The sequence below is a fragment of the Camelina sativa genome, chromosome 11 (genome assembly GCF_030686135.1).
Source record: "Camelina sativa cultivar CO46 ecotype springtype chromosome 11, ASM3068613v1".
NCBI classification, from domain to species: domain Eukaryota; kingdom Viridiplantae; phylum Streptophyta; class Magnoliopsida; order Brassicales; family Brassicaceae; genus Camelina; species Camelina sativa.
In genome coordinates, this window is record NC_141890.1 from 4,070,148 (window position 1) to 4,091,417 (window position 21,270).

Below are 21,270 nucleotides of genomic sequence, written 5' to 3' on the forward strand. Positions count from 1 at the left end.
ACCCGATAAACCGGATTCGTTAGGTTGGCATTTTACAAAGTCAGGAAACTATACGGTTAAGTCAGGGTACCATCTCCTTCGGTCTTACACCGCGGTTTCGGCTGCTCCGTCGGTGGTCGGGCCGAACTATGTACCTCTTCAGGCTTTTGTGTGGAAAATCCGGTGCCCGCCAAAACTTCGTCATTTTATGTGGCAAGTGATTTCGGGTTGTGTGGCAGTTACAACTAACTTACGGAAACGTGGAATAAATTGTGATTCAGGGTGTGGTCTTTGTGGATATGAGGAAGAGACGATAAATCATACTCTTTTTGAGTGCCCGCCAGCCAGACAGGTCTGGGCTCTATCACAGTTTCCGACGGTACAGGGTGCTTTCCCGTTGGAATCGATTTTCACAAATATGGATTTTCGTTTTTGGCGTTTCAAGGACGTTCCTTTGCAGGATAGATTCCCATGGATTATGTGGTATATTTGGAAAGCACGTAATGATAAACTTTTTAGCAACTTGGATTCCAACCCAGTAGCAATACTGCGGTTAGCGGAGGATGAGGCTAACGCTTGGTCTCTGGCTCAGACAGAGGTTGTAGGACAAGAGGTGGATCACCCTTTTTTGGGTATATCTTCTGATGGAGGCATCAGAGTTCCAAGGTTTTCTCGGCCAACCTCGAGCTTTCTATGCTTTGTGGATGGTTCATGGAAAGCGACGGACCAGTTCGCCGGTAGAGGATGGTTCTGTGTTTCGCCCAGGGGGACGAAACCACTATGGGAGCATCTAATCTTCGTCGAAGTCTCTCCCCTCTTCATGTGGAGATCGAGGCCCTTATCTAGGCAATGCGATGTATGATTGGAGCAGACAATCAATCTGTCGTTTTTCTCACTGATTGCTCTGACCTGGTGAAGATGGTGTCTTCGCCTTCCGAGTGACCAACTTTCATACCTTATTTGGAGGACATACAAGCCATACAAGCGGATAGAGAGGAGTTTACTTCATTTTCTTTAGTCTATGTCTCTCGCATTCAGAATGATAAAGCGGATAATTTGGCTCGACGTGTTCGTTCAGTTCCGCATTTAGTTACCTTTGTTAACAATTTTCCTTCACATTGGCTTGTTTGAGTCAATATTGTAAGCTGTTGTCAAAAAAAAAAAAAAAATAACAAGTACATTGATTTTTGCCCGAGTGTTTTCTATTTTTATTTCACCTAAACATTAGTTTGTCCACTTCTTCTTATATCCTAAAGATGTTCATACAAAAATAACCATTTTATGGTTGAGCTAGTTTTAGAAGATGTATCTACTATATAGATAGATGGCAAAAGTTAGACTCGTCTATTTTGAGTGTAGCATTGGATAATAGCATATAAAAAGTCAATGTATTAATTAACTAAAGTATAATTCCTATGTCAAAGGGCTAATTACTGACTTGGTAAAACTCGTTTGGTATAAAATAACTACGACAAGTCGTTTGGTATGGATTTAGCTATTGTCGGATTCGGGTGTACATACTGCCGGGTAACCCGTATTGAAATAGTCAAGTCTAGCAAAAGGTAAAGGACAAATGATCTGAAAGATCGTTACACTATTTTGATGTCCCTCTAGAAAGCCCAAACACAACTTATTTGTTCGGCCATCGAATATCATACAAGACAGTGTTCCACTAATCAATCAAACCGGTCAATGAGGTCAAAATCAGAGAACCATGCTAAACCAGTTTATCATGGTCCTTACAAAACCAATGTGCATGTAGGTGCAACGTGCAAACATTTCTAAGTGAGTTCATATAAATCTATAGCTAACATTTCTAATCTTGATCTATTACTACAACATTATAGAACTACGAATAAGAGACCTAAACTGCAACCTTGACCTCTAAATTCATCTCCAATCCAATAATTCCAACCATACTATAAATCTCATCAGATTTCGGGTGAGACTTATCACCTGAAGAGAAACCTTGCATCGTTAAAGACCCTTCAGTGTCACCAACATCGATCCAACTGAATCCAGCTTCTTTACTCACATTTTTCTTCCTCATCGCTTTCCTAATTTCTGCAGCTTTATCCCACTGTTCTCTCTCTGCATAGATGTTATACATCTGAACGTAAGAACCCGACAATTCCGGTTTCATCTTCATTGCAAGCTCAGCCACTTTTGCTCCCATTGTAACATTCCCGTGCAGCCTACAAGACCCGAGCATGCTCTGCAACATCGACTCTCCTGGTCCTCCAGGAACCTCACTCATAAGCTCTTCTGCTTCTTTTAATCTCCCAGCTCGGCCAAGCAAATCAACCATACATGAGTAATGCTCATGACACGGCTCCAGATTGTAGTCTTGGATCATCATGTTGAAAATCTCATAGCCTTTGTCTACCATACCTTTTCTGTTACAAGCTGTTAACACGGAGAGAAAAGTGATTAGGTCTGGTGCTACATTTTCTTTTCTCATCTGGTGGAACAAGTTCATCACGGAATCAAAATCACCGTGGCTTGAATAGGCTGATATTATCGATGTCCAAACAAATTGGTTCCTTTGAGACATCTCGTTAAAGACTTTCTCAGATTCATTGATGTTCCCACGCTTGGCGTACATATCAAGAAGCGCGCTTGACACAACAGGACAACTATTTAAACCCAATTTCAGTAAATGAGCATGGCAACGCTGACCGTGCTTTACAGATATATCCTCTGCAAAAGCTATTGCATTCAAGACACTTCCGAAAGTGTATTCATTTGGCATTGTTTCTGCTGCTGCTAATAAGAACATCTTGAGAGCTTCATGTGAGAATCCATTCTGGGCAAATCCAGATATCATAGCATTCCAGGAAATAATCTCCCGAAAAGTTATATCATCAAAAGCCTTTTTGGCATCTTCCAAAGCATCAAACTTGGCATACATGGTGATGAAACTGTTGCCTACAGATGGTTCTGAAACAAAACCAGTCTTGATGCATAGCCCATGAACTTGAAGCCCTTCTTTGATTTGCTCATTGCACTTCAAGGCATTGATCAATCCAACAAATGTGACCTCGTTTGGGTAAACTCCATCTAACCGCATCTTATGAAAGATGGACACAGCATCATCTTTATTCGCGGAAATCATCGTTGTCCAAGAGACAACATTACGCTCAGTCATTTGGTAAAACACTGACTTCACAGCTTCTAAAACCCCACACATAGAGTACCTTGACATCAAAATATTACCAACTTCCACAAGTGTTTCATAACCTCTTTTTATGCACAAACCATGGATTTGCCTGGCCAGCTTCAGGTCAGTTTCGTGACAACAAGTTGTAATCACGCTAGTAAAAGACACATGATCAAGCTCCACACCTTCTCGCATCATTTCCCTAAACACAGTCACTGCCTCAACCCCGAAACTGCCACCTTGAGAAAGTCCTGACAATAAAGAGTTCCATGAAATCATATCCTTAAGTGGCATTTCATCAAAAACTCTCCGAGCTCCTCTGAAACTCCCAGACCGTGAATACATTGTAATAAAGGAGTTTCCAACAACAAGATCAGACTCTAATCCGGATCTCACCACAGTAGATTGCAACTGCAACCCTAAACAAAAGCCTTCAGAGCCAACACAGTAGCTAAGAGCAGTGGAATAAGTGAATGCATCGAAAACAACTCCATTTGATTTCATCCTAACAACAAAATTCAGAGCAACGTGATAGTCATCAAACCCAGAGAGTATAGTGTTCCAAGAAACAACATCAGGGTCAACTAGATTCTCAAATATGCATAAGGCATTGTCAAATCTACCAGCTTTACGGTACATACCCATTAAAGCGTTTGGAACACAGACAAAGGAAGTAAACCCAGAAGTTGTGGAGAACCCGTGGATTTGACAACCGCGTTTCAAGTCTCCACGACATGCTTTAAGCGCAAGACATACAGTGACCTCGTCCATAACATTGCGACCACGAAAACCCAGCTGGAAATTTTCCTTGAAGATCGCAAGAGCTTGTGCCGGAGAGTTTCTCCGTAAGGAATCACTGATTGTACGGTTAATGGAAGTTGTCGCATATCTTTGGGAACTTCCATCGAACAACTTGTGGGCAATTCTATAAGGAGAGTAAAATTTGTGAAAAAGTAACGATTTTGAGCGATTACAGTGTAGATAACTCAGAAGGGTCATGAGAAGCAAGCAAAACTAGTTGGATCCTTGTTTTTTAACTACCACTGAAGTAATAATATCGGAGAAGAAGAGAGGTTAGAGCCACGGTGATGAACAGAGACTTTCAGAGCAAAGTAGAGTTTGTTTCTGAGGGCAAACTTGTAAATAACGATTGAGTTAGAGGGCAATACGGAGAAGCTGGAGTTTGTTCTTTTTAAAGCATCGGCTAGGTTTTTTTTTGGTCTCCCAGCTCAGTCATTATCATCCTGTGGTTCTCCGTGCGTATTTCTCAGGTAAAACCCTAGCGATTCACGCCCTGAGTCGTCTTCGTTGCTCTTCGTATTTCTCCGATTTTGCAGTCTCTAGCTGGAATTTTGATGTCAAAAGTATACGTTTCTCTAATGTGTTCTTTAGAATTTGCACGTTTCTTCACTGATATGATCGTTTTAGTGTATTCGAGATGGCTTACGAGTTTCTTTTTCTTGAAACGTTAAGGTCTGTGTTAGTTCTGAGTAGTTTGTGGTCATGGGTTTGTTGTAGAACTTGTAATTTTGGATGGATTGCTTGACGAATTATTATCTATGTTCTCATTGTTGAGCTCATGAAAATCTCGTTTCTGCAACGGCATTGTCATTAGTTGATGGGCTTATGACTTTTTATAACTTTCCGGTCATTAGGCACTGACTTTAGAGTTGGTTTTACTGATTTGCGGCCAGTTGTTGTGTGGGTTTTAGGTTTTTTCAGTGCTATAAATTGTCTGTCTTCGAAGAAGGGGAAACTATTTGCCTAATGATCTTTCTTCTGCTGGTTTTGTTAAGCAGTATTCTTCATGACTATTTAATATTCTGAGTCTCTTTTGTGTCTGTGTTTTCTTTTTCAGGGCATAACTTCATAAAGCTTGAGAAATTCCCAATAACATGGCAAAAAAGAAGAATCCGCAAGTTTTTATGGATGTATCCATTGATGGAGATCCAGCTGAGACTATGGTTTTTGAGGTACCATAGTTTTTGGCTATATTAATGTTCACTTTCTTGTGTGTTTCCCTGGTTAGACAAAAGTGTTGATAATATAAACTTTGTTTCTTTAGCTTTTCCCTGAAGTCGCTCCCAAAACATCCGAGAATTTCCGTGCACTATGCACAGGTTTGTTTTCTGTCCGGTTAAGCTTGTTGCTTCCGGGCAAGCATATAAATTTGACTGTTGGCTTTCCTTAACCTTGACACTTATTTCTATTTTATAAAATCTGTATAGGGGAGAAAGGCATTGGACCCAGAAGTGGAAAACCTCTGCATTACAAAGGATCATTTTTCCATAGAATACTGAAAGGTTCCTCAGCACAGGTTTCTATCTGCATTTCTCAATTATTGATATGACGTTTCAGTCTTATACTTTTAGTTTTTTCTCAACATTGGTTGGATGCTCGTCTTTTAGTTCGTTGCTGTTCTCTATGCTGTAGGATACAGGTCTGATCGCCACACCTGCTTTTCATGTGATATAGTTTTAAGGTTGTACTACTAGTTGTTTATGCTCAAACGTTAGGCCTTCCTCATGCAAAGAGTACAGTTTATGTACAAATGAATTCACGGTTGCTACTAGTCTAACAACCTTTTTTGGCTTCTTTTTTTCAGGCTGGTGACTTTGTGAATCGAGATGGTATGTACACTTACTGTTCAGTTTTGCTTCTGACATATATCAAATACAGCCATCGGCTACATTTATTGATCTTCTATCTATGGCACACAGTTTGTGGCTTATTAACTGTGCTGGCAAAACTAAATTTCATTCATGTAAACATACCATTAAACTGTGATAACCTATTGGGTGCATGGAACTGCATTCACTAGATTCCTATGGGGATTCTCGAATTTATTAGATAGTACCCAATATGTTATGCAGTGAACATTAGAAAGTTCATTATCCTCTGACAGACTTGTATATATTATCCACTTTCCAGGTACTGCTGGGGAAAGCATATATGCCGGAAAATTTCCAGGTTGGTTACCACTGCGCTCTTTATCAGCGATCTCTTTTCAATTACCCCATCAATATTTAAGAGGCTAGAAAGTCTATTGTCGTCGGTGTGATATCTCATTTCTTAATATTGTATTAACAAACAATATTTCATTTTGGAGGCATTGCTTTACTGATTAAGCGCTTGTCTCTTTATTAAGATCACATCTTTTACTTGTTCTTTTGAAATATGTTACTGAGTAGCAAAATCAATTTCTGATGTTGTCAGATGAGTCACCAAAACTAAGGCATGAAGAGGCTGGTCTTTTATCAATGTCTGTTGCTGACCGTGACAAGTTTGGATCACACTTTCATCTAACCTTCAGGCCAAATCAGCAGCTTGATAGGTTTCCTTCTCATTGTTACTTTCTTATTTCCGAAGTTGTGGACTTTTCTTTTGGACATTGCGTTATTTCTGACTGTTTTATATTTTCACCAGAAGTAATGTTGTTTTTGGAAAGCTTATTCAAGGGAAAGAGGTATTAAAAAAAATTGAACGTGCGGGTGATGAGGAAGGTAAACCTACTGTCAGTGTGAAGATAATCCGTTGTGGAGAAAATTCTGGAGGTACGGATATTCTACTATTGGTTACTGCTACATATGTCATGATTTCACAATCATAACCTATACACGTCATTGCATGATATGTCCATGCAGATAAGAAGATTGATAGTGATGGTCGGAAAAAGGGAAAGCACAAGAAATCTTCACGTGAGAGAAGGAAGAAGAGGCGAAGACACTCTTTATCTGAGTCAGAGAGCTCTTCAGATTCTGAGACGGATTCCTCAGAATCTGTTAGTGAGTCAGATTCAGATTTGTCTATATCTTCCGACCTTAGTTCTTCGAGCCATGAAAGACAGAAGAAGAGGAGAAGAAGTTCTAAGAAAGAGAAACACAGACGGTCAAAAAGAAGAGATAAGCGCCATGAGAAAAAGCGAAGGCTTAAGAGATCGAAACGCAAATCAAGAAGGTAGAAGTCTTGTACACTTCACTTGTTTATAGCCATAGTATCTGTGTCAATGCTAGTTGCTGCTTAGGAGAAACCTATGTTATTACTGGTCATTTTAACTAAGTTTCTGAAATCCAATAGGATGTAAGCGTCTTGTCCCTCCAGGATGTAATAATTTGGTAGGGCGTCCTACCAATAGTTTGCTTAAATGGTTGTGCTCCTGAGTTATTGACTTGTGTTCTGCAACTTTGTAGGTCCCTAGACAATCTTACAGGTGAAGACAGTAATAGTGGAAGTGAAGCAAGTTTTAGTGATGCCAATGTTGAAACCGGAGCAAAAAAGAAGAAGCCCAGAGTCTCTCGTAGAACAGGTACTCTCTAAAACTCAAAGACTTTTGGCTCATGCAGTTAATTTTTTTTCTTAATTGGTCCACCCAAAATTAAGAATAATGGATGTGATAGAATATTTCAGTATCAATTTGCCTTTCGTTGAAGCATTGTGCTGATCATGCGGCTGCGGGTTCATATTTTTGCTGACATTTTATTGTACCGATTTCTGTAGTAAGTTTAATAATGTTTCCATACACTTAACATTCTGTTTTTGGCTGCAATATTCAATCAGGTAGTTTTGCTCTTCACCTGGACAAAAGGGAGGGACCAGATTTGCTTGACAAGGATGGTGGTGAAGCGCCCTCGGGAAACAATGGAATTTCTGATAGGCAACCTGATATTGTCGATGACCATCCTAGCAAATCTAGGTCTTGGTTCTATTCTCTCTATTACCTCAGTTAATTGCTTATCTTTCTCTAAATCAATATGGGATCTTATTAAAAGTTGATGTGCAGGAGCCGGAGCTTGAGTCCTAAGAGGACAGTGAGTAGGAGCATGAGTATTAGTCCTCGGAGGAGTCAGAGTAAGAGCCCGAGTTTAAGTCCTAGACGGAATGGGGTCAGAAGTCCTGCTAAAGGTAGCCGCCAAGTGAAGAATTTGACAAACTGTAAAAGAGAAAGCCCAGGGAGTGACGAGAAAGGCAGACATGGTAGAAGGAGCCCTACCAAAAGTGTTAGTAGAAGTCCGGTGCGGATGAAAAGGGGAAGAGATATTAGTAGAAGTCCGTCAAGGAGTATAAGCAGAAGTCCACTGAGGGTCCCCAAAAGGGTGATCAGCAGAAGTCCAGTGAGAGGTAGGATTGCCAGAAGCCACAGCAGGAGCCCTGTAAGATCTGCATCTCATGGGACCCTTGGGAGGGGCCCACTAAGAAGCTTAGCAAGAAGATCACCTATCAGAACTCCAGCCCGATCTTCTAGAAGAAGCCTAAGCCGGAGTCCCATTCGGTTATCTAGAAGAAGCCCGAGCCGTAGTCCTATTCGGTTATCTAGAAGAAGCTTAAGCCGGAGTCCCGTTCGATCACCTAGGAGATCAGTCAGCAGGAGTCCAGTTCGATCATCTAGGAAGAGTGTGAGCAGGAGTCCGGTTCGTTCATCCAGGAGAAGTATCAGCAGGAGTCCAGTACGATTATCTAGGAAGAGTGTGAGTAGGAGTCCTGTTCGACTGTCCAGGAGAAGTATCAGCAGGAGTCCTGTTAGAGGAAGAAGAAGAATTAGCAGAAGTCCAGTTCCGGCGAGGAGGAGTGCACGGCCTAGATCTCCTCCTTCTGGTCGCAGAAGAAGTTTGTCAAGAAGTGCTTCTCCTGATGGGCGCATCAGGAGAGGGAGAGGAGTTAGCCAGAGATTCTCATACGCCCGTAGATACAGAACTAGTCCATCTCCTGATCGATCTCCTTATCGCTTTAGTGATAGAGTTGACCGTGACAGGTGGATAGCCTGCACCCAATAGAATTACCTTTTCTGTTACACACTCCTGTGCTGAACCTTCTTTTTGTAATGTCTTCTCTGTAGATTTCGAAGTCACAGAAGGTTTTCACCAAGACGGTTTAGAAGCCCACTAAGACGAAGAACACCTCCAAGGTACTTACTTATCCTCCTCTTAGAAGCCATTTGTTTCGGTTTATCTTTAACATCTAAAAGTCTCATGATTAGAAGACTAAATTTGGCGATCTAAATAAAAATAAAATTAGTCGTTGATTTCACTACTCGAAAATATTCTCAGGTATAGAAGAAGAAGCCGTTCTGTATCCCCTGGTCCCCGCTATCGCAGCCGGCGGTACAGCCGCAGCCCTAACCGTAGTCGTTCACCACCTTATAGAAAGAGAAGGTCACCATCTGCTAGCCGTAGCCCGAGTCCATCCAGATCAAGATCAAAATCATATTCAAAATCTCCCATTGGGACCGGGAAAGCAAGATCACCATCCAAGGCAAGGTCACCATCGAAGTCGGATTCGTCATCCTCGGATGGGAGCTCAGGTGGGGAAAAGCGACTAGTAGCCTATGATTAATAAATAAAAGGAACCTCGATCGAGTGTTTGTTCTTTTTACTCAAGAAGAGATGTTAAAGAACGTAAGTAGTTTACTTGTGTTTACATATATGCATTGTCTTCTGCGTGTGTGTTTTGTTTGATGATGCTCCAATATTGTTATATCTATATGTTGCCGACAAATGTTTTACTTCCATTATTCGTTGCGGAGTTTATTTTGGTTCAGTAATAAACTTTGACATATTATTAGCATATTTATAAAATGTTAAATGGTTTTTTATTGAAAGTTCAATTATAACATAATAAGTCAATATTACAAAAGATGGGATTTGCAAATTCGCCCGTAACTTGTTAAGTAAACAATTAGAACCTAATCACACTACAAGCTAATTTTTGGTGAGCACCGACAGGTGATGGGAAATAAAAAAAAGAACAGGCTGTTACCAGAGCCGACAACGTGGCTTCTTCTTTTTTTTTTTTTTTTTTTGTTAATCCAACAATCATAATTTGTCTTGTACTAATCTGATTTTGCCACGTCACGTCCTAAGCTGGCGCGTCTAGTGGGGGAAGCCAACGGCTCACTTCAAAAAGCAGAGAGAGTCAGAGATAACATAAATCGAGCTGAGCCGAGCTAAACGGTGGGAGAGGAAGAGGCTACCGTCACCTTCTCTACTTGTCATTATTTAAATATTAATTAAGTAAAAAAAAAAAAAAAGAGAAGAAAAAACACACTCTTCTTGCGATTAAATAGGCAAATCAGGATTTGTAGAAGAAGCCTTGAGATCAAAGAGAGAGAGAGAGAGAGTGACACAGGATAGTCTGTGAGCATCTCTTTTTTTTTTTTTTTAAGTAGATTGGGTTGTTCGAAGATGCCGTATTGAATCGGCGAACAAATTTTTCCAATTGAATTTTGTAATCTCTCATCTGTGTGTCGGTGGCTGCTGCTATGGAGCCCAGTTCCGGCTTGGTTGCTGGATCCTACCGGAGAAACGAGCTTGTTCGGATCCGACATGAATCTGACGGAGGGGTTCGTTCCATCCTTTTTTTTGCTTCTTTTTTAGTTTCTTCATCTGAGATCTCTCATCCAGATTTTTCTATTTCTAAATCTTGTCGCTTTTGGATCCAAAATTGGATCATCTAGACCTCAGATTCCGATCTTTTTTATTCGTTTTCACTTTGATTTCGTTTCAGTTTTAGTGTAGAGTTAGTTAGTGTCAGTTGATCCAGTGTCTGAAATTGGAAACTTTTATGCTCTTTCTTCAATTCTAGTAGTAGTGATCTATCAATTAAATGTCGCATCTGCTATTTTAATTTTGCTTTATTTTAACCTCTTATGGAAAGTGTCGGTGGGTTCAGTTTAGGATTCTTTGAATTTAATTCGTCATCTTCGCTTAGCTAAATCTTTACTCGCTTATTGAGATTTAGCTCAACACTAGATCTCGTTAGTTTCTGCATGGGATAATATAATGCAATGACTGTGACTAATCTTAATTCAGATCTGCTTTAATTTAGAGATGGTTGTTGTTTAATTGTTTTGTTTTAGATCCATGATGATCTTCTTTTGGTAGTTTTTTTTTTTTTTTTTTTTTTATTCCGTAATGACTAACAATGATGCAATGTTTTGTCAAAGTGCAGACCAAACCTTTGAAGAATACCAACGGCCAGATTTGTCAGATCTGTGGTGATGATGTTGGACTAGCTGAAACTGGGGATGTTTTTGTCGCTTGTAATGAATGTGCTTTCCCTGTGTGTCGACCTTGCTATGAGTACGAGAGGAAAGATGGAACTCAGTGCTGCCCGCAATGCAAGACTAGATACAGACGACACAGGGGTCAGTAGTCTTTATTTTTTTCTTTCTTTCCGGCAATTGCTATGTATGAATTTTCTGTTTTGTTTCATTTCTTGAACAACTTTTTGAAATGCTGCAGGGAGTACTCGTGTTGAAGGAGATGAAGATGAGGATGACGTTGATGATATCGAGAATGAGTTCAATTACGCCCAAGGAGCTAACAAGGCCAGACACCAACGCCATGGCGAAGAGTTTTCTTCTTCCTCTAGACATGAATCTCAACCAATTCCTCTTCTCACTCATGGCCATGCGGTAGGGACCTTCATTTTCGCTTTACACTCTAGACTGATTTGTTTCTTTTATTTTTAATTGTTTAATTGGATATTTTTAACTTACTTTTCACATTAATGTTAAATGTGATCAGAAAAGTTTCTAATATTGTTAGTTGTGTCTGTTTTTCAATAGATTCTTGACCTTTTTTCTATACACAGGTTTCTGGGGAGATTCGCACGCCTGATACACAATCCGTGCGAACTACATCAGGTCCTTTGGGTCCTTCTGACAGGAATGCTATTTCATCTCCATATATTGACCCACGGCAACCTGGTATTCATCTATTTTTTCTTTGTGCACTTGGTTTTGATGTGATTCTTATTTATTTTTACAACGTTTATATTTTTGCGTACTGTAACTGATAGATCTCGGTAAAAATTGCAGTCCCTGTAAGAATTGTGGATCCGTCAAAAGACTTAAACTCTTATGGGCTTGGAAATGTTGACTGGAAAGAAAGAGTTGAAGGCTGGAAGCTGAAGCAGGAGAAGAGTATGTTACAGATGACTGGTAAATACCATGAAGGGAAAGGAGGAGAAATCGAAGGGACTGGTTCCAATGGCGAAGAACTCCAAATGTAAGTTGAAGTACTACTAGACCACAAAATTTGTTGTCCAACTCAAAAAGCTCTGCTAATATTCAGTCTTGATTTATGATTTTGTCTTGATTGAAATAATTAAGCATCGGCTTTGTTATATTCTTATATTATGATTCATATTTGAGTTTTTTTTGGGTTTCCTTCCACTCAATTATGGTTCTCGTACGTACAGGGCTGATGATAAACGGCTTCCTATGAGCCGTGTGGTGCCTATCCCATCTTCTCGCCTAACCCCTTATCGGGTTGTGATCATTCTCCGGCTTATCATCTTGTGTTTCTTCTTGCAATATCGTACAACTCACCCTGTGAAAAATGCATATCCTTTGTGGTTGACCTCGGTTATCTGTGAGATCTGGTTTGCATTTTCTTGGCTTCTTGATCAGTTTCCCAAATGGTACCCCATTAACAGGGAGACATATCTTGACCGTCTCACTATAAGGTTGGTCTTTAAGTTTATGAATTCCCTACTCTTATCTCTCTCTTTTTTGTACTAACTTGATATGTTGTTGATTTTTCCTTGACAATTTAATTTCATTTTAGACAATTACATTTGGATATTGATTATGATATATGTATATCTTTCAAAAAGGTTGTGACTGGAAATCTTGAAATTTAGTAGAATATCTTCTCTGAATTACTTAAAAGGTGAAGTTTCGGACTAAATTATGATAGAAGCATGTCAAATGAAGTTCCTACTGAGAATAAAGCTTAGTTAGCATATTGATTCTATTTGACGGTTTAATTTTGGTGTTGTAATTGTAGATATGATCGAGATGGTGAACCATCACAGCTCGTTCCTGTTGATGTATTTGTTAGTACAGTGGACCCATTGAAAGAGCCTCCACTTGTTACAGCGAACACAGTTCTCTCGATTCTTGCTGTGGACTATCCGGTAGATAAAGTAGCTTGCTATGTTTCAGATGATGGTGCAGCTATGCTTTCCTTCGAATCCCTATCTGAAACCGCTGAGTTTGCAAAGAAATGGGTACCATTTTGCAAGAAATTCAACATTGAACCTAGGGCCCCTGAATTTTATTTTGCCCAGAAGATAGATTACTTGAAGGACAAGATCCAACCTTCTTTTGTTAAAGAGAGACGAGCTATGAAGGTCAGTTGAAAAGTCTACCTGCTTCTCATCCATTTGACAAACTAGACTTTACTGACTTTTTCCTTGGTTTGTATTGACAGAGAGAGTATGAAGAGTTTAAGGTGAGGATAAACGCTCTTGTTGCCAAAGCACAGAAAATCCCTGAAGAAGGCTGGACAATGCAGGATGGTACTCCTTGGCCTGGTAACAACACTAGAGATCATCCTGGAATGATTCAGGTACAGTGAGGCAATCCCTTAATTATTTGAGCGAGAATAAGGAAAAAGCAAAAACTTTACATTGTTTTATTTCATATTCAGGTGTTCTTAGGCCATAGTGGGGGTCTGGATACCGATGGAAATGAGCTGCCTAGACTCATCTATGTTTCTCGTGAAAAGCGGCCTGGATTTCAACACCACAAAAAAGCTGGAGCTATGAATGCTTTGGTTTGTTAAACCTTCAAACTCCTATTGTGTCCTCGATTTTTTTCTTGTTCGCTACCTAGGAAATTTTCTCTTGTCTAGTTGTTGCGTCACATTCTCTTTTTCTAGTAGTAAATGTGCTATCTACTAATCTAGCATCTCTTTACATTGACAGATTCGTGTTTCTGCTGTTCTTACCAATGGAGCATATCTTTTGAATGTGGATTGTGATCATTACTTCAACAACAGCAAGGCTATTAAAGAAGCTATGTGTTTCATGATGGACCCTGCTATTGGTAAGAAGTGCTGCTATGTCCAGTTTCCACAACGTTTCGACGGTATTGATTTCCACGATCGATATGCCAACAGGAATATTGTCTTCTTTGATGTGAGCTTCACTCCCCCATTCCTACACACTGTCTTATGTTCATATTTTTGTAGGGTTTACTCGTTTCTGCTGTGGGCTGACTCGGATATTTGTTATCTTGGGCAGATTAACATGAAGGGGTTGGATGGTATCCAAGGTCCAGTATATGTGGGTACTGGTTGTTGTTTTAATAGACAGGCTCTATATGGGTATGATCCTGTTTTGACGGAGGAAGATCTAGAACCAAATATAATTGTGAAGAGCTGTTGCGGCTCAAGGAAGAAAGGAAAGAGTAACAAGAAGTATAACTATGAAAAGAAGAGAGGCATCAACAGAAGTGACTCCAATGCTCCACTTTTCAATATGGAAGACATCGATGAGGGTTTTGAAGGTTTGATTGAGCTTACAGTGTAATAACATCACTTCTTTATGTGATGTAAAATCTTACAATCCTTGTTTATGCAGGTTATGATGATGAGAGGTCTATTCTAATGTCCCAGAAGAGTGTAGAGAAGCGTTTTGGTCAGTCGCCGGTATTTATTGCAGCAACCTTCATGGAACAAGGCGGCATTCCACCAACAACTAATCCTGCTACTCTTCTGAAGGAGGCTATTCATGTTATCAGTTGTGGTTACGAGGACAAGACTGAATGGGGAAAAGAGGTCAGTTCTCAAATGCAGCGACAGACTTCTTTTGTTATCTTTTTTACCTGTTTGATGACATCTTATTTCCACTTTTGTTAGATTGGTTGGATCTACGGTTCCGTGACGGAAGATATTCTTACTGGGTTCAAGATGCATGCCCGCGGTTGGATATCAGTCTACTGCAATCCTCCTCGCCCTGCGTTCAAGGGATCTGCACCAATCAATCTTTCTGATCGTTTGAACCAAGTTCTTCGATGGGCATTGGGATCTATTGAGATTCTTCTTAGCAGACATTGTCCTATCTGGTATGGCTACCATGGAAGGTTGAGACTCTTGGAGAGAATAGCTTACATCAACACCATCGTCTACCCTATTACATCCCTCCCTCTTATCGCGTATTGTATCCTTCCGGCTTTTTGCCTTATCACCGACAGATTCATCATACCCGAGGTTCGTAAAACTGACCACACTGCCTATTTTCTAATATTGTGAATACATTTTTTCAATCTTCATCATCTCGTTTTTAAAAGCTGTAATAACATTGTTGCAGATAAGCAACTACGCGAGTATTTGGTTTATTCTACTCTTTATCTCAATTGCTGTGACTGGAATCCTGGAGCTGAGATGGAGCGGTGTGAGCATTGAAGATTGGTGGAGGAACGAGCAGTTTTGGGTCATCGGTGGCACATCCGCCCATCTTTTTGCAGTCTTCCAAGGTCTACTTAAGGTTCTTGCTGGTATCGACACCAACTTCACTGTCACATCCAAAGCATCAGACGAAGATGGGGATTTCGCAGAGCTTTACATCTTCAAATGGACAGCTCTTATCATTCCACCAACCACCGTCCTACTTGTGAACCTCATAGGCATTGTGGCTGGTGTCTCTTATGCTGTAAACAGCGGGTACCAATCGTGGGGTCCCCTTTTCGGGAAGCTCTTCTTCGCCTTATGGGTTATTGCCCATCTCTACCCTTTCTTGAAAGGTCTGTTGGGAAGACAGAACCGAACACCAACCATCGTCATTGTCTGGTCTGTTCTTCTTGCCTCCATTTTCTCGTTGCTTTGGGTCAGGATCAATCCCTTTGTCGACGCCAATCCCAATGCCAACAACTTCAACGGCAAAGGAGGTGTCTTTTAGACCCTTATTTATATACGTGTGTGTGCATATATCGAAAACGTGCAATGGAACATTTCAAAAACCCAAAACCCAGTGAACCAGGCTGTTGTGGTGATTCCATGTCTAAGTTTAGCTTTATCTGAATAGCCAGAGAGTTGTAGAATTGTTCCTACACTGTTGTGGTGATTTATAACTTTCGCAGTGGGGAAAAAAGATGTGGAAAACCAAATGATACATAGTCTACAAAAGTTCGTTATTCTTTGTTATATTTATTTTATTTAAAGCTTGTTAGACTCACACTTCTGTAATGTTGGAGCTTTGTTGTTGTCCCAATGGAATTGGAGTTTTATTTGTCTAAAATATTGGGAGTTTGTATGCTAAGCTTTTTACTTCAATACAAAAGGTTCTTTTCAGGAGTTTATATGTTAGATAATGTAATTTACTACACTGAGATTGTACTAGAGAAGTCTGCAAGATGAACTGATAGTTGCTTCATAGGAGAACTAGAGCAAGTTCTGTTTGTCTGAGGGATAATCAAGTTTTTGTGTAAACTCTTATTAGCTTAATTGAAACAGAATCAGATCAATCAAGAATCCAAAACATAAGAGCAAAGAATGCATCTTTATAATCCCCTCAACATTAGTTTTTGAAATCTCAAGTGGTATAAATTTAAAACTATGAACCCAATTAGTATCCACAATGTGTTTCTCTGATCAACCCCCTAAAGTTTGCCATGCGAGTCCATATAATTTCCAAAATCAGGCTTCTTGGTTCTGCTCGACAAGTATCTTCTTGCAAGCTTCATAACACATAAAAGAGATTCCAGCAGCAGGAACCAACTTCAAGCAACTTGGTCCAAGCCCTTTGTACCAACCGAGAATACCTTCTCGCTCAAGTATGGTCACCAGAGCGTGCAACATGTTCTTGTAAACAACTCTCCCGCTAACTGCTCCCACCTGCATATGCTTCCGGGCCACTTCAAGAGGGAAAGTCGCAGTGCTCGATAGTGCACCCGCTAAAGAACCTATCAAAAGAGTCTCAATGTTTCCAATCTTCTCCTGCTTTGAAAAACTCCGGTATGCTTTTCTTAAGGAATCATATGCAAAGTAATTTGTAGCTGCATATGGAACAACTCCAATAAGGCTAGGAGCAAGACCCCTGTAGAGTTCTGTGGGTCCTTCCTCGCGTATGATTTTAACAAATGCATCAAGAATCCCCTTGTAAACTCCTCTCTGCAAAAAATTTGGACGACCCATTACTCAGCAATAACTGTATACACTGCGAACTATCTGAGTGAATTCTTGTCAAAACGAACTTTACATGCTCTATGATCCTTCACATACGGAAGTGAGATTAGCCTTAACTATCTCTCACGTAACACGGTTTAGTGAATCATTAGTTCATATATAGACGTTGTGAGGAGCAAACCTGAATTGTAAGACGAGTCTTGACTAGTTCGAGAGGGTATGTCAAGAGAGTTTGGCTAACTCCAGCACAAGCACCGGCGAGTAATGAAGCTGGAATTGGGATTTTCGATTCCTCACCATGTTCCGGTGACAATTTCTTGTTCACAGTCTCGAATACAAAAAGCTGCACATACAAGAATTGCAAATACATTGGAAAAGTTCAGTTTTTTTTTTTTTTTCTCAAAAATCATTAATAATGAAAGTTCAGTTTCAACCAACACAAGACTTTTCACAGATAAAAGAAGTCAACCAGATATAAAAAGTAAGAAACTTGCTCAATCTATACATCTCAATTCCTAAACAAAGAGACATATATATATATATATATAATGGTTTGATAATGAAATTTGGGTACCTCGACGGCTCGAGCAGGTGCGACACGAATGACATTGACCAAGTTGCCTCTGAAGAGACCAGTCCAACCTTCATGCTTCATGATTTCACCAAACACTTCAGAGCTCGAGTTTCCACCACTCCCCACCATTAGATGCGTCCTGATTGTCTCCAACGGCGCAACCACAGTTCTCGATACAGCTCCAGCCACGGCTCCGCTCAATAGCCGCCGCAACGAAGGATTAGCGATCTTTATCTTCAGTTTCAGCCCACCTTTCTTCTTCTTCGTCCTCTTCTCACCATTAACTACTTCCACCTCCTCCTCCTCTTTCCCCGGCATATACTTGGTGTAGAGATCATTGAGCTGGGTAGAGAAGCTGTTGACTCTGTTAGAAGGATCCGTAGACGAGAGGGATGCGAACGGATTAGTTTGGTTAACGCTAGCGAATAACCCACCAATTGGGAGGTGATTTGAGCAGCTGTTAAGGCTCGAATCGAATCCTAAATCGGAAACTGAGAAAAACCCATTCCTTGAATCGTCGAACAACTGGATTCCGGTTTTCCCCATACCCTCACCCAATTAGTGATTAAACTAAACCGTAGAAAAGGAAGATACTTTGTTGGAAAAAGTGGAAATTTCGAAGATGGGTGTGATGAGAGTTCGTGTGTAGAAGCCGAGACTGAGAGAGAGAGAGAGAGATTCGAATCTGTTACTGTTATGTCTCTCTCAGACTCGGTCAATGGGTCGTCTCTTTCGCTGAGATTTTAGGGTTTAAACCAGTTTCTTGTTATTTGGTTGCTCTTTTTGAGCTGGGTGGGTAGGTAAGATGATGAGTCAGTGGGTGGGACGGAGACTGCGGTTAGGTTTCTTTTTTCAGATAATTTTCTTATTTGTTCTTTTTTAATACTATAAGTTAATTCTTATTTCAAAGATCCTTGTCGATAGACTGAAAAAGCATTTACCAACCATAGTCTCTCCAACTCAAGCTGTGTTTGTGTTAGAAAGATTGATATCCGACAATATCTTCATAGTTCATGAAATTGCTCACAGTCTATACACGCATCCAACTATTTCTCAAGAGTTTATGCTTCAAGCTCTCGGTTTTCAGGATCGGTGGATTCTATGGATTATGGGATGTGTCTCATCTGTTAGTTACTCAGTGATAGTGAATGGAAAACCAATAGGATTAATCAAACCTGAAAGAGGAATTAGACAGGGAGATCCTCTTTCCCTTTCCTTTTTGTGTTATACACTGAAGCTTTGATACATCTTTTCAATCAAGCTGCAAAGGGAGATCGTATCACTAGTATTCAATTTCACCACTCTGGTCCAGAAATTAATCATCTTTTGTTTGCTGATGATAGTCTATTTATCTGCAAAGCAAATAGATTACAGTGTGCAGAGATGAAGAACTGCTTACAGAAGTATAAATGGATGTCTGGTCAAAAGATTAATAAGGAAAAGTCAGCTATTAGTTTTGGGACTAAATCAAACAATCTTGATGGAAACTGGATAAAAGAGAAACTGGGGATTAGTTTAGAGGGTGAAACCGGAAAATATCTAGGCCTTCCTGAATGTATGAGTGGATCGAAACAACAACTGTTGGAGTTCATAAAGGATCGACTTCAATCTAAGTTAACTGGTTGGTATGCCAAGAATCTATCACAAGGAGGTAAAGAAGTTCTTCTAAAATCTATTGTTATGGCTTTTCCAGTCTATGCAATGTCCTGTTATAAGCTTCTTAAGGGCATCATTAAGAAACTGATTTATGTAATGATGGACTATTGGTGGAGTAACTCTCAAGATAAGAAGAAAATTCATTGGCCAAGCTATGAGAAGATGATTTTGCCTAAATCAGCTGGTGGTTTTGGTTTCAAGGATTTGGAAATTTTCAATCAAGCTATGCCAATGAAATTATAACAGGATTTTGCCTAAACAAGCTTGGAGGCTCCTATATGATACAGACTGTCTTTTCTCAAGATTTGTCAAAAGCAGGTATTATGCGACTGGTGAATTTTTAAATGCAACAAAAGGTAGAAATCCTTCTTATGGTTGGAGAAGTATTCTCTTTGGTCAAGATTTACTTACCACATGACTGAAAAGCGTTATTGGTAATGGTAAAAACACGTTGGTCTGGGTTGACAATTGGTTGTTTGATAATAGACCGACTAGACCTATTGGCTTACACTCTTTAATGAACATTAAGCTTAGAGTTGCTGATCTTTTCAACTGAAACACTGGGGTTCGGAACGATTATCTCTTACGTTCACTGTATCATCACTCAGAGGTTAATCGAATTAAAGCTATAAAGCCTAGAATAGGTTTTGAAGATTCTTTTTGCTGGGGTGGAACAAGAAATGGCGTCTACTCAGTCAAATCTGGGTATGATATGATGTTTAGAAAGCAGAAGAAAGATGCTCTGTTTGATGCAGAAACTCAACCCTCTTTGAATCCAATCTTTAAAGCCTGCTGGAAGGTGAAAACTGCTCCTAAAATTCAAATCTTCCGTTGGAAAGCTCTTCATGGTTCCCTTGTTGTGACTGAAAGACTGCAAACAAGAGCAATAAGAAATTTTGATGGTTGTATGTTCTGTAATGCAGAGATGGAGTCAATTAATCACATCTTATTCCTCTGTCCCTTTGCAAGACAAGTTTGGGCGTTATCAAACATTCCATCTCCGTTTTTGGGCTTTGGTAATTCGATCTTTGAAAACATGTACCATCTTTTTAGCTTAAAACAAATGGGGAATAATATTGATGAGCTTAAGTCCGCATTTGCTTGGATTCTTTGGCACTTATGGAAAACTAGGAACAGCCTTCTCTTTGAAGGTTTTGCCCTATCTTCGGATGTAGTTGTGCAAAAAGCTTTAGATGTCACTAGAGAATGGTCTGCAGTGCATAGTCAAGATATTTCTCATAAGCAAACCTTGTTACCGTTGCAAGAGAAATGGTATCTGCATGCTCAGGGGGAAGTAAAATGTAACATTGGTTTTTCTTGGTCCAAAAGGCTGTGTTTATCGGGTGCTTCGTGGGTGATAAGAGATCATAATGGTAAAGTTATACTTCATAGCCGAGGATCTTATTCATCTGTTGTTTCGACTTTTGATGCCAAACTCAAGAGTTGGGAATGGGCATTGGAAAGTATGGCAAATTTGCATTTGGAGAATGTGACTTTTTGTGCATCTACTATGGATATTATCAAAGCTATGCACAATCCTAGTCAATGGCCAGCACTAATTCCTTATATCTCTCCACTCATTATGGTTGCGAAGAATAAACCAAACTGGTTTCTGTTCTTTGAACTGACAGACTGCAACAATGGAGCCTTATTAGTTGCACAAAGTGTTACTTCAGACCTTCAGATATCTTCTTATGTGGCTCGGGGAGCTCCTACTTGGCTAATTGGTCTTTTTGACCATGAACAGAGCTTGTTACAGGACTGCAACTTGATGTCAAGCAATATACAGTAACCGGTATCCCTTTCTCGTCGTTTTCTATATATATAACTTTTTAAGGTTTTATCTAGTGTGAATGTTTTGTCCTTTCATAAAAAACAAAAACAAAAAATCCTCATTCCTAAGCGGTGATTATTTTGATAATCATCTCTTACCTTGGTTTACCCTCCTTTTTGTCTGCTTTGACTTTTTGAGCCGTATCTTTTCGTCTCTA

The 21,270-nt window shown here is 39.9% G+C and overlaps 5 protein-coding genes across 9 annotated transcripts; 3 read left to right on the plus strand and 2 right to left on the minus strand.

Annotated features, from left to right (window-relative positions):
• Positions 1-1,544: 1,544 nt before the first annotated feature.
• LOC104721590 (pentatricopeptide repeat-containing protein At4g32430, mitochondrial) lies at positions 1,545-4,248 on the minus strand. Of its 2 annotated transcripts, XM_010439609.3 has the most exons (2): positions 3,781-4,248; positions 1,545-3,644 (listed from the first exon to the last, which is right to left on the minus strand). In XM_010439609.3, the coding sequence occupies exons 1-2, from the start codon at positions 3,873-3,875 to the stop codon at positions 1,844-1,846; spliced, it is 1,896 nt and encodes a 631-aa protein (XP_010437911.1). In that variant the 5' UTR covers positions 3,876-4,248; the 3' UTR covers positions 1,545-1,843. The 2 variants fall into 2 exon arrangements, with proteins under 2 accessions (XP_010437911.1, XP_087329958.1); XM_087473832.1 differs by having other exon boundaries at positions 1,545-4,138.
• LOC104721591 (peptidyl-prolyl cis-trans isomerase CYP95) lies at positions 4,175-9,644 on the plus strand. Of its 4 annotated transcripts, none has more exons than XM_087473829.1 (15): positions 4,284-4,410; positions 4,998-5,112; positions 5,205-5,259; positions 5,368-5,456; positions 5,573-5,621; positions 5,745-5,769; positions 6,071-6,109; positions 6,356-6,473; positions 6,566-6,693; positions 6,784-7,096; positions 7,330-7,445; positions 7,697-7,832; positions 7,920-8,888; positions 8,973-9,041; positions 9,184-9,644. In XM_087473829.1, the coding sequence occupies exons 8-15, from the start codon at positions 6,400-6,402 to the stop codon at positions 9,467-9,469; spliced, it is 2,091 nt and encodes a 696-aa protein (XP_087329955.1). In that variant the 5' UTR covers positions 4,284-4,410; positions 4,998-5,112; positions 5,205-5,259; positions 5,368-5,456; positions 5,573-5,621; positions 5,745-5,769; positions 6,071-6,109; positions 6,356-6,399; the 3' UTR covers positions 9,470-9,644. The 4 variants fall into 4 exon arrangements, with proteins under 4 accessions (XP_010437912.2, XP_087329955.1, XP_010437913.2 ...); XM_087473831.1 differs by having other exon boundaries at positions 4,361-4,410; positions 6,569-6,693; XM_010439610.3 differs by lacking the exon at positions 5,573-5,621 and having other exon boundaries at positions 4,175-4,410.
• A 202-nt stretch (positions 9,645-9,846) lies between these two features.
• LOC104727615 (cellulose synthase A catalytic subunit 1 [UDP-forming]) lies at positions 9,847-16,162 on the plus strand. The gene is made up of 14 exons (XM_087473828.1): positions 9,847-10,475; positions 11,084-11,279; positions 11,377-11,549; positions 11,729-11,843; positions 11,955-12,144; positions 12,338-12,604; positions 12,928-13,273; positions 13,354-13,491; positions 13,573-13,698; positions 13,850-14,062; positions 14,168-14,432; positions 14,507-14,703; positions 14,785-15,135; positions 15,236-16,162. Exons 1-14 carry the CDS (start codon positions 10,395-10,397, stop codon positions 15,821-15,823), a joined length of 3,246 nt encoding a protein of 1,081 aa, XP_087329954.1. The 5' UTR covers positions 9,847-10,394; the 3' UTR covers positions 15,824-16,162.
• Positions 16,163-16,341: 179 nt separating this feature from the next.
• On the minus strand, positions 16,342-18,169 carry LOC104721592 (adenine nucleotide transporter BT1, chloroplastic/mitochondrial). Its single transcript, XM_010439613.3, has 3 exons — positions 17,624-18,169; positions 17,231-17,392; positions 16,342-17,034 (listed from the first exon to the last, which is right to left on the minus strand). Exons 1-3 carry the CDS (start codon positions 18,167-18,169, stop codon positions 16,561-16,563), a joined length of 1,182 nt encoding a protein of 393 aa, XP_010437915.2. The 3' UTR covers positions 16,342-16,560.
• A 1,825-nt stretch (positions 18,170-19,994) lies between these two features.
• On the plus strand, positions 19,995-21,071 carry LOC109127621 (uncharacterized). The gene has a single exon (XM_019232626.2). The coding sequence runs from the start codon at positions 19,995-19,997 to the stop codon at positions 21,069-21,071; it is 1,077 nt and encodes a 358-aa protein (XP_019088171.2).
• The last annotated feature ends 199 nt before the right edge of the window (positions 21,072-21,270 follow it).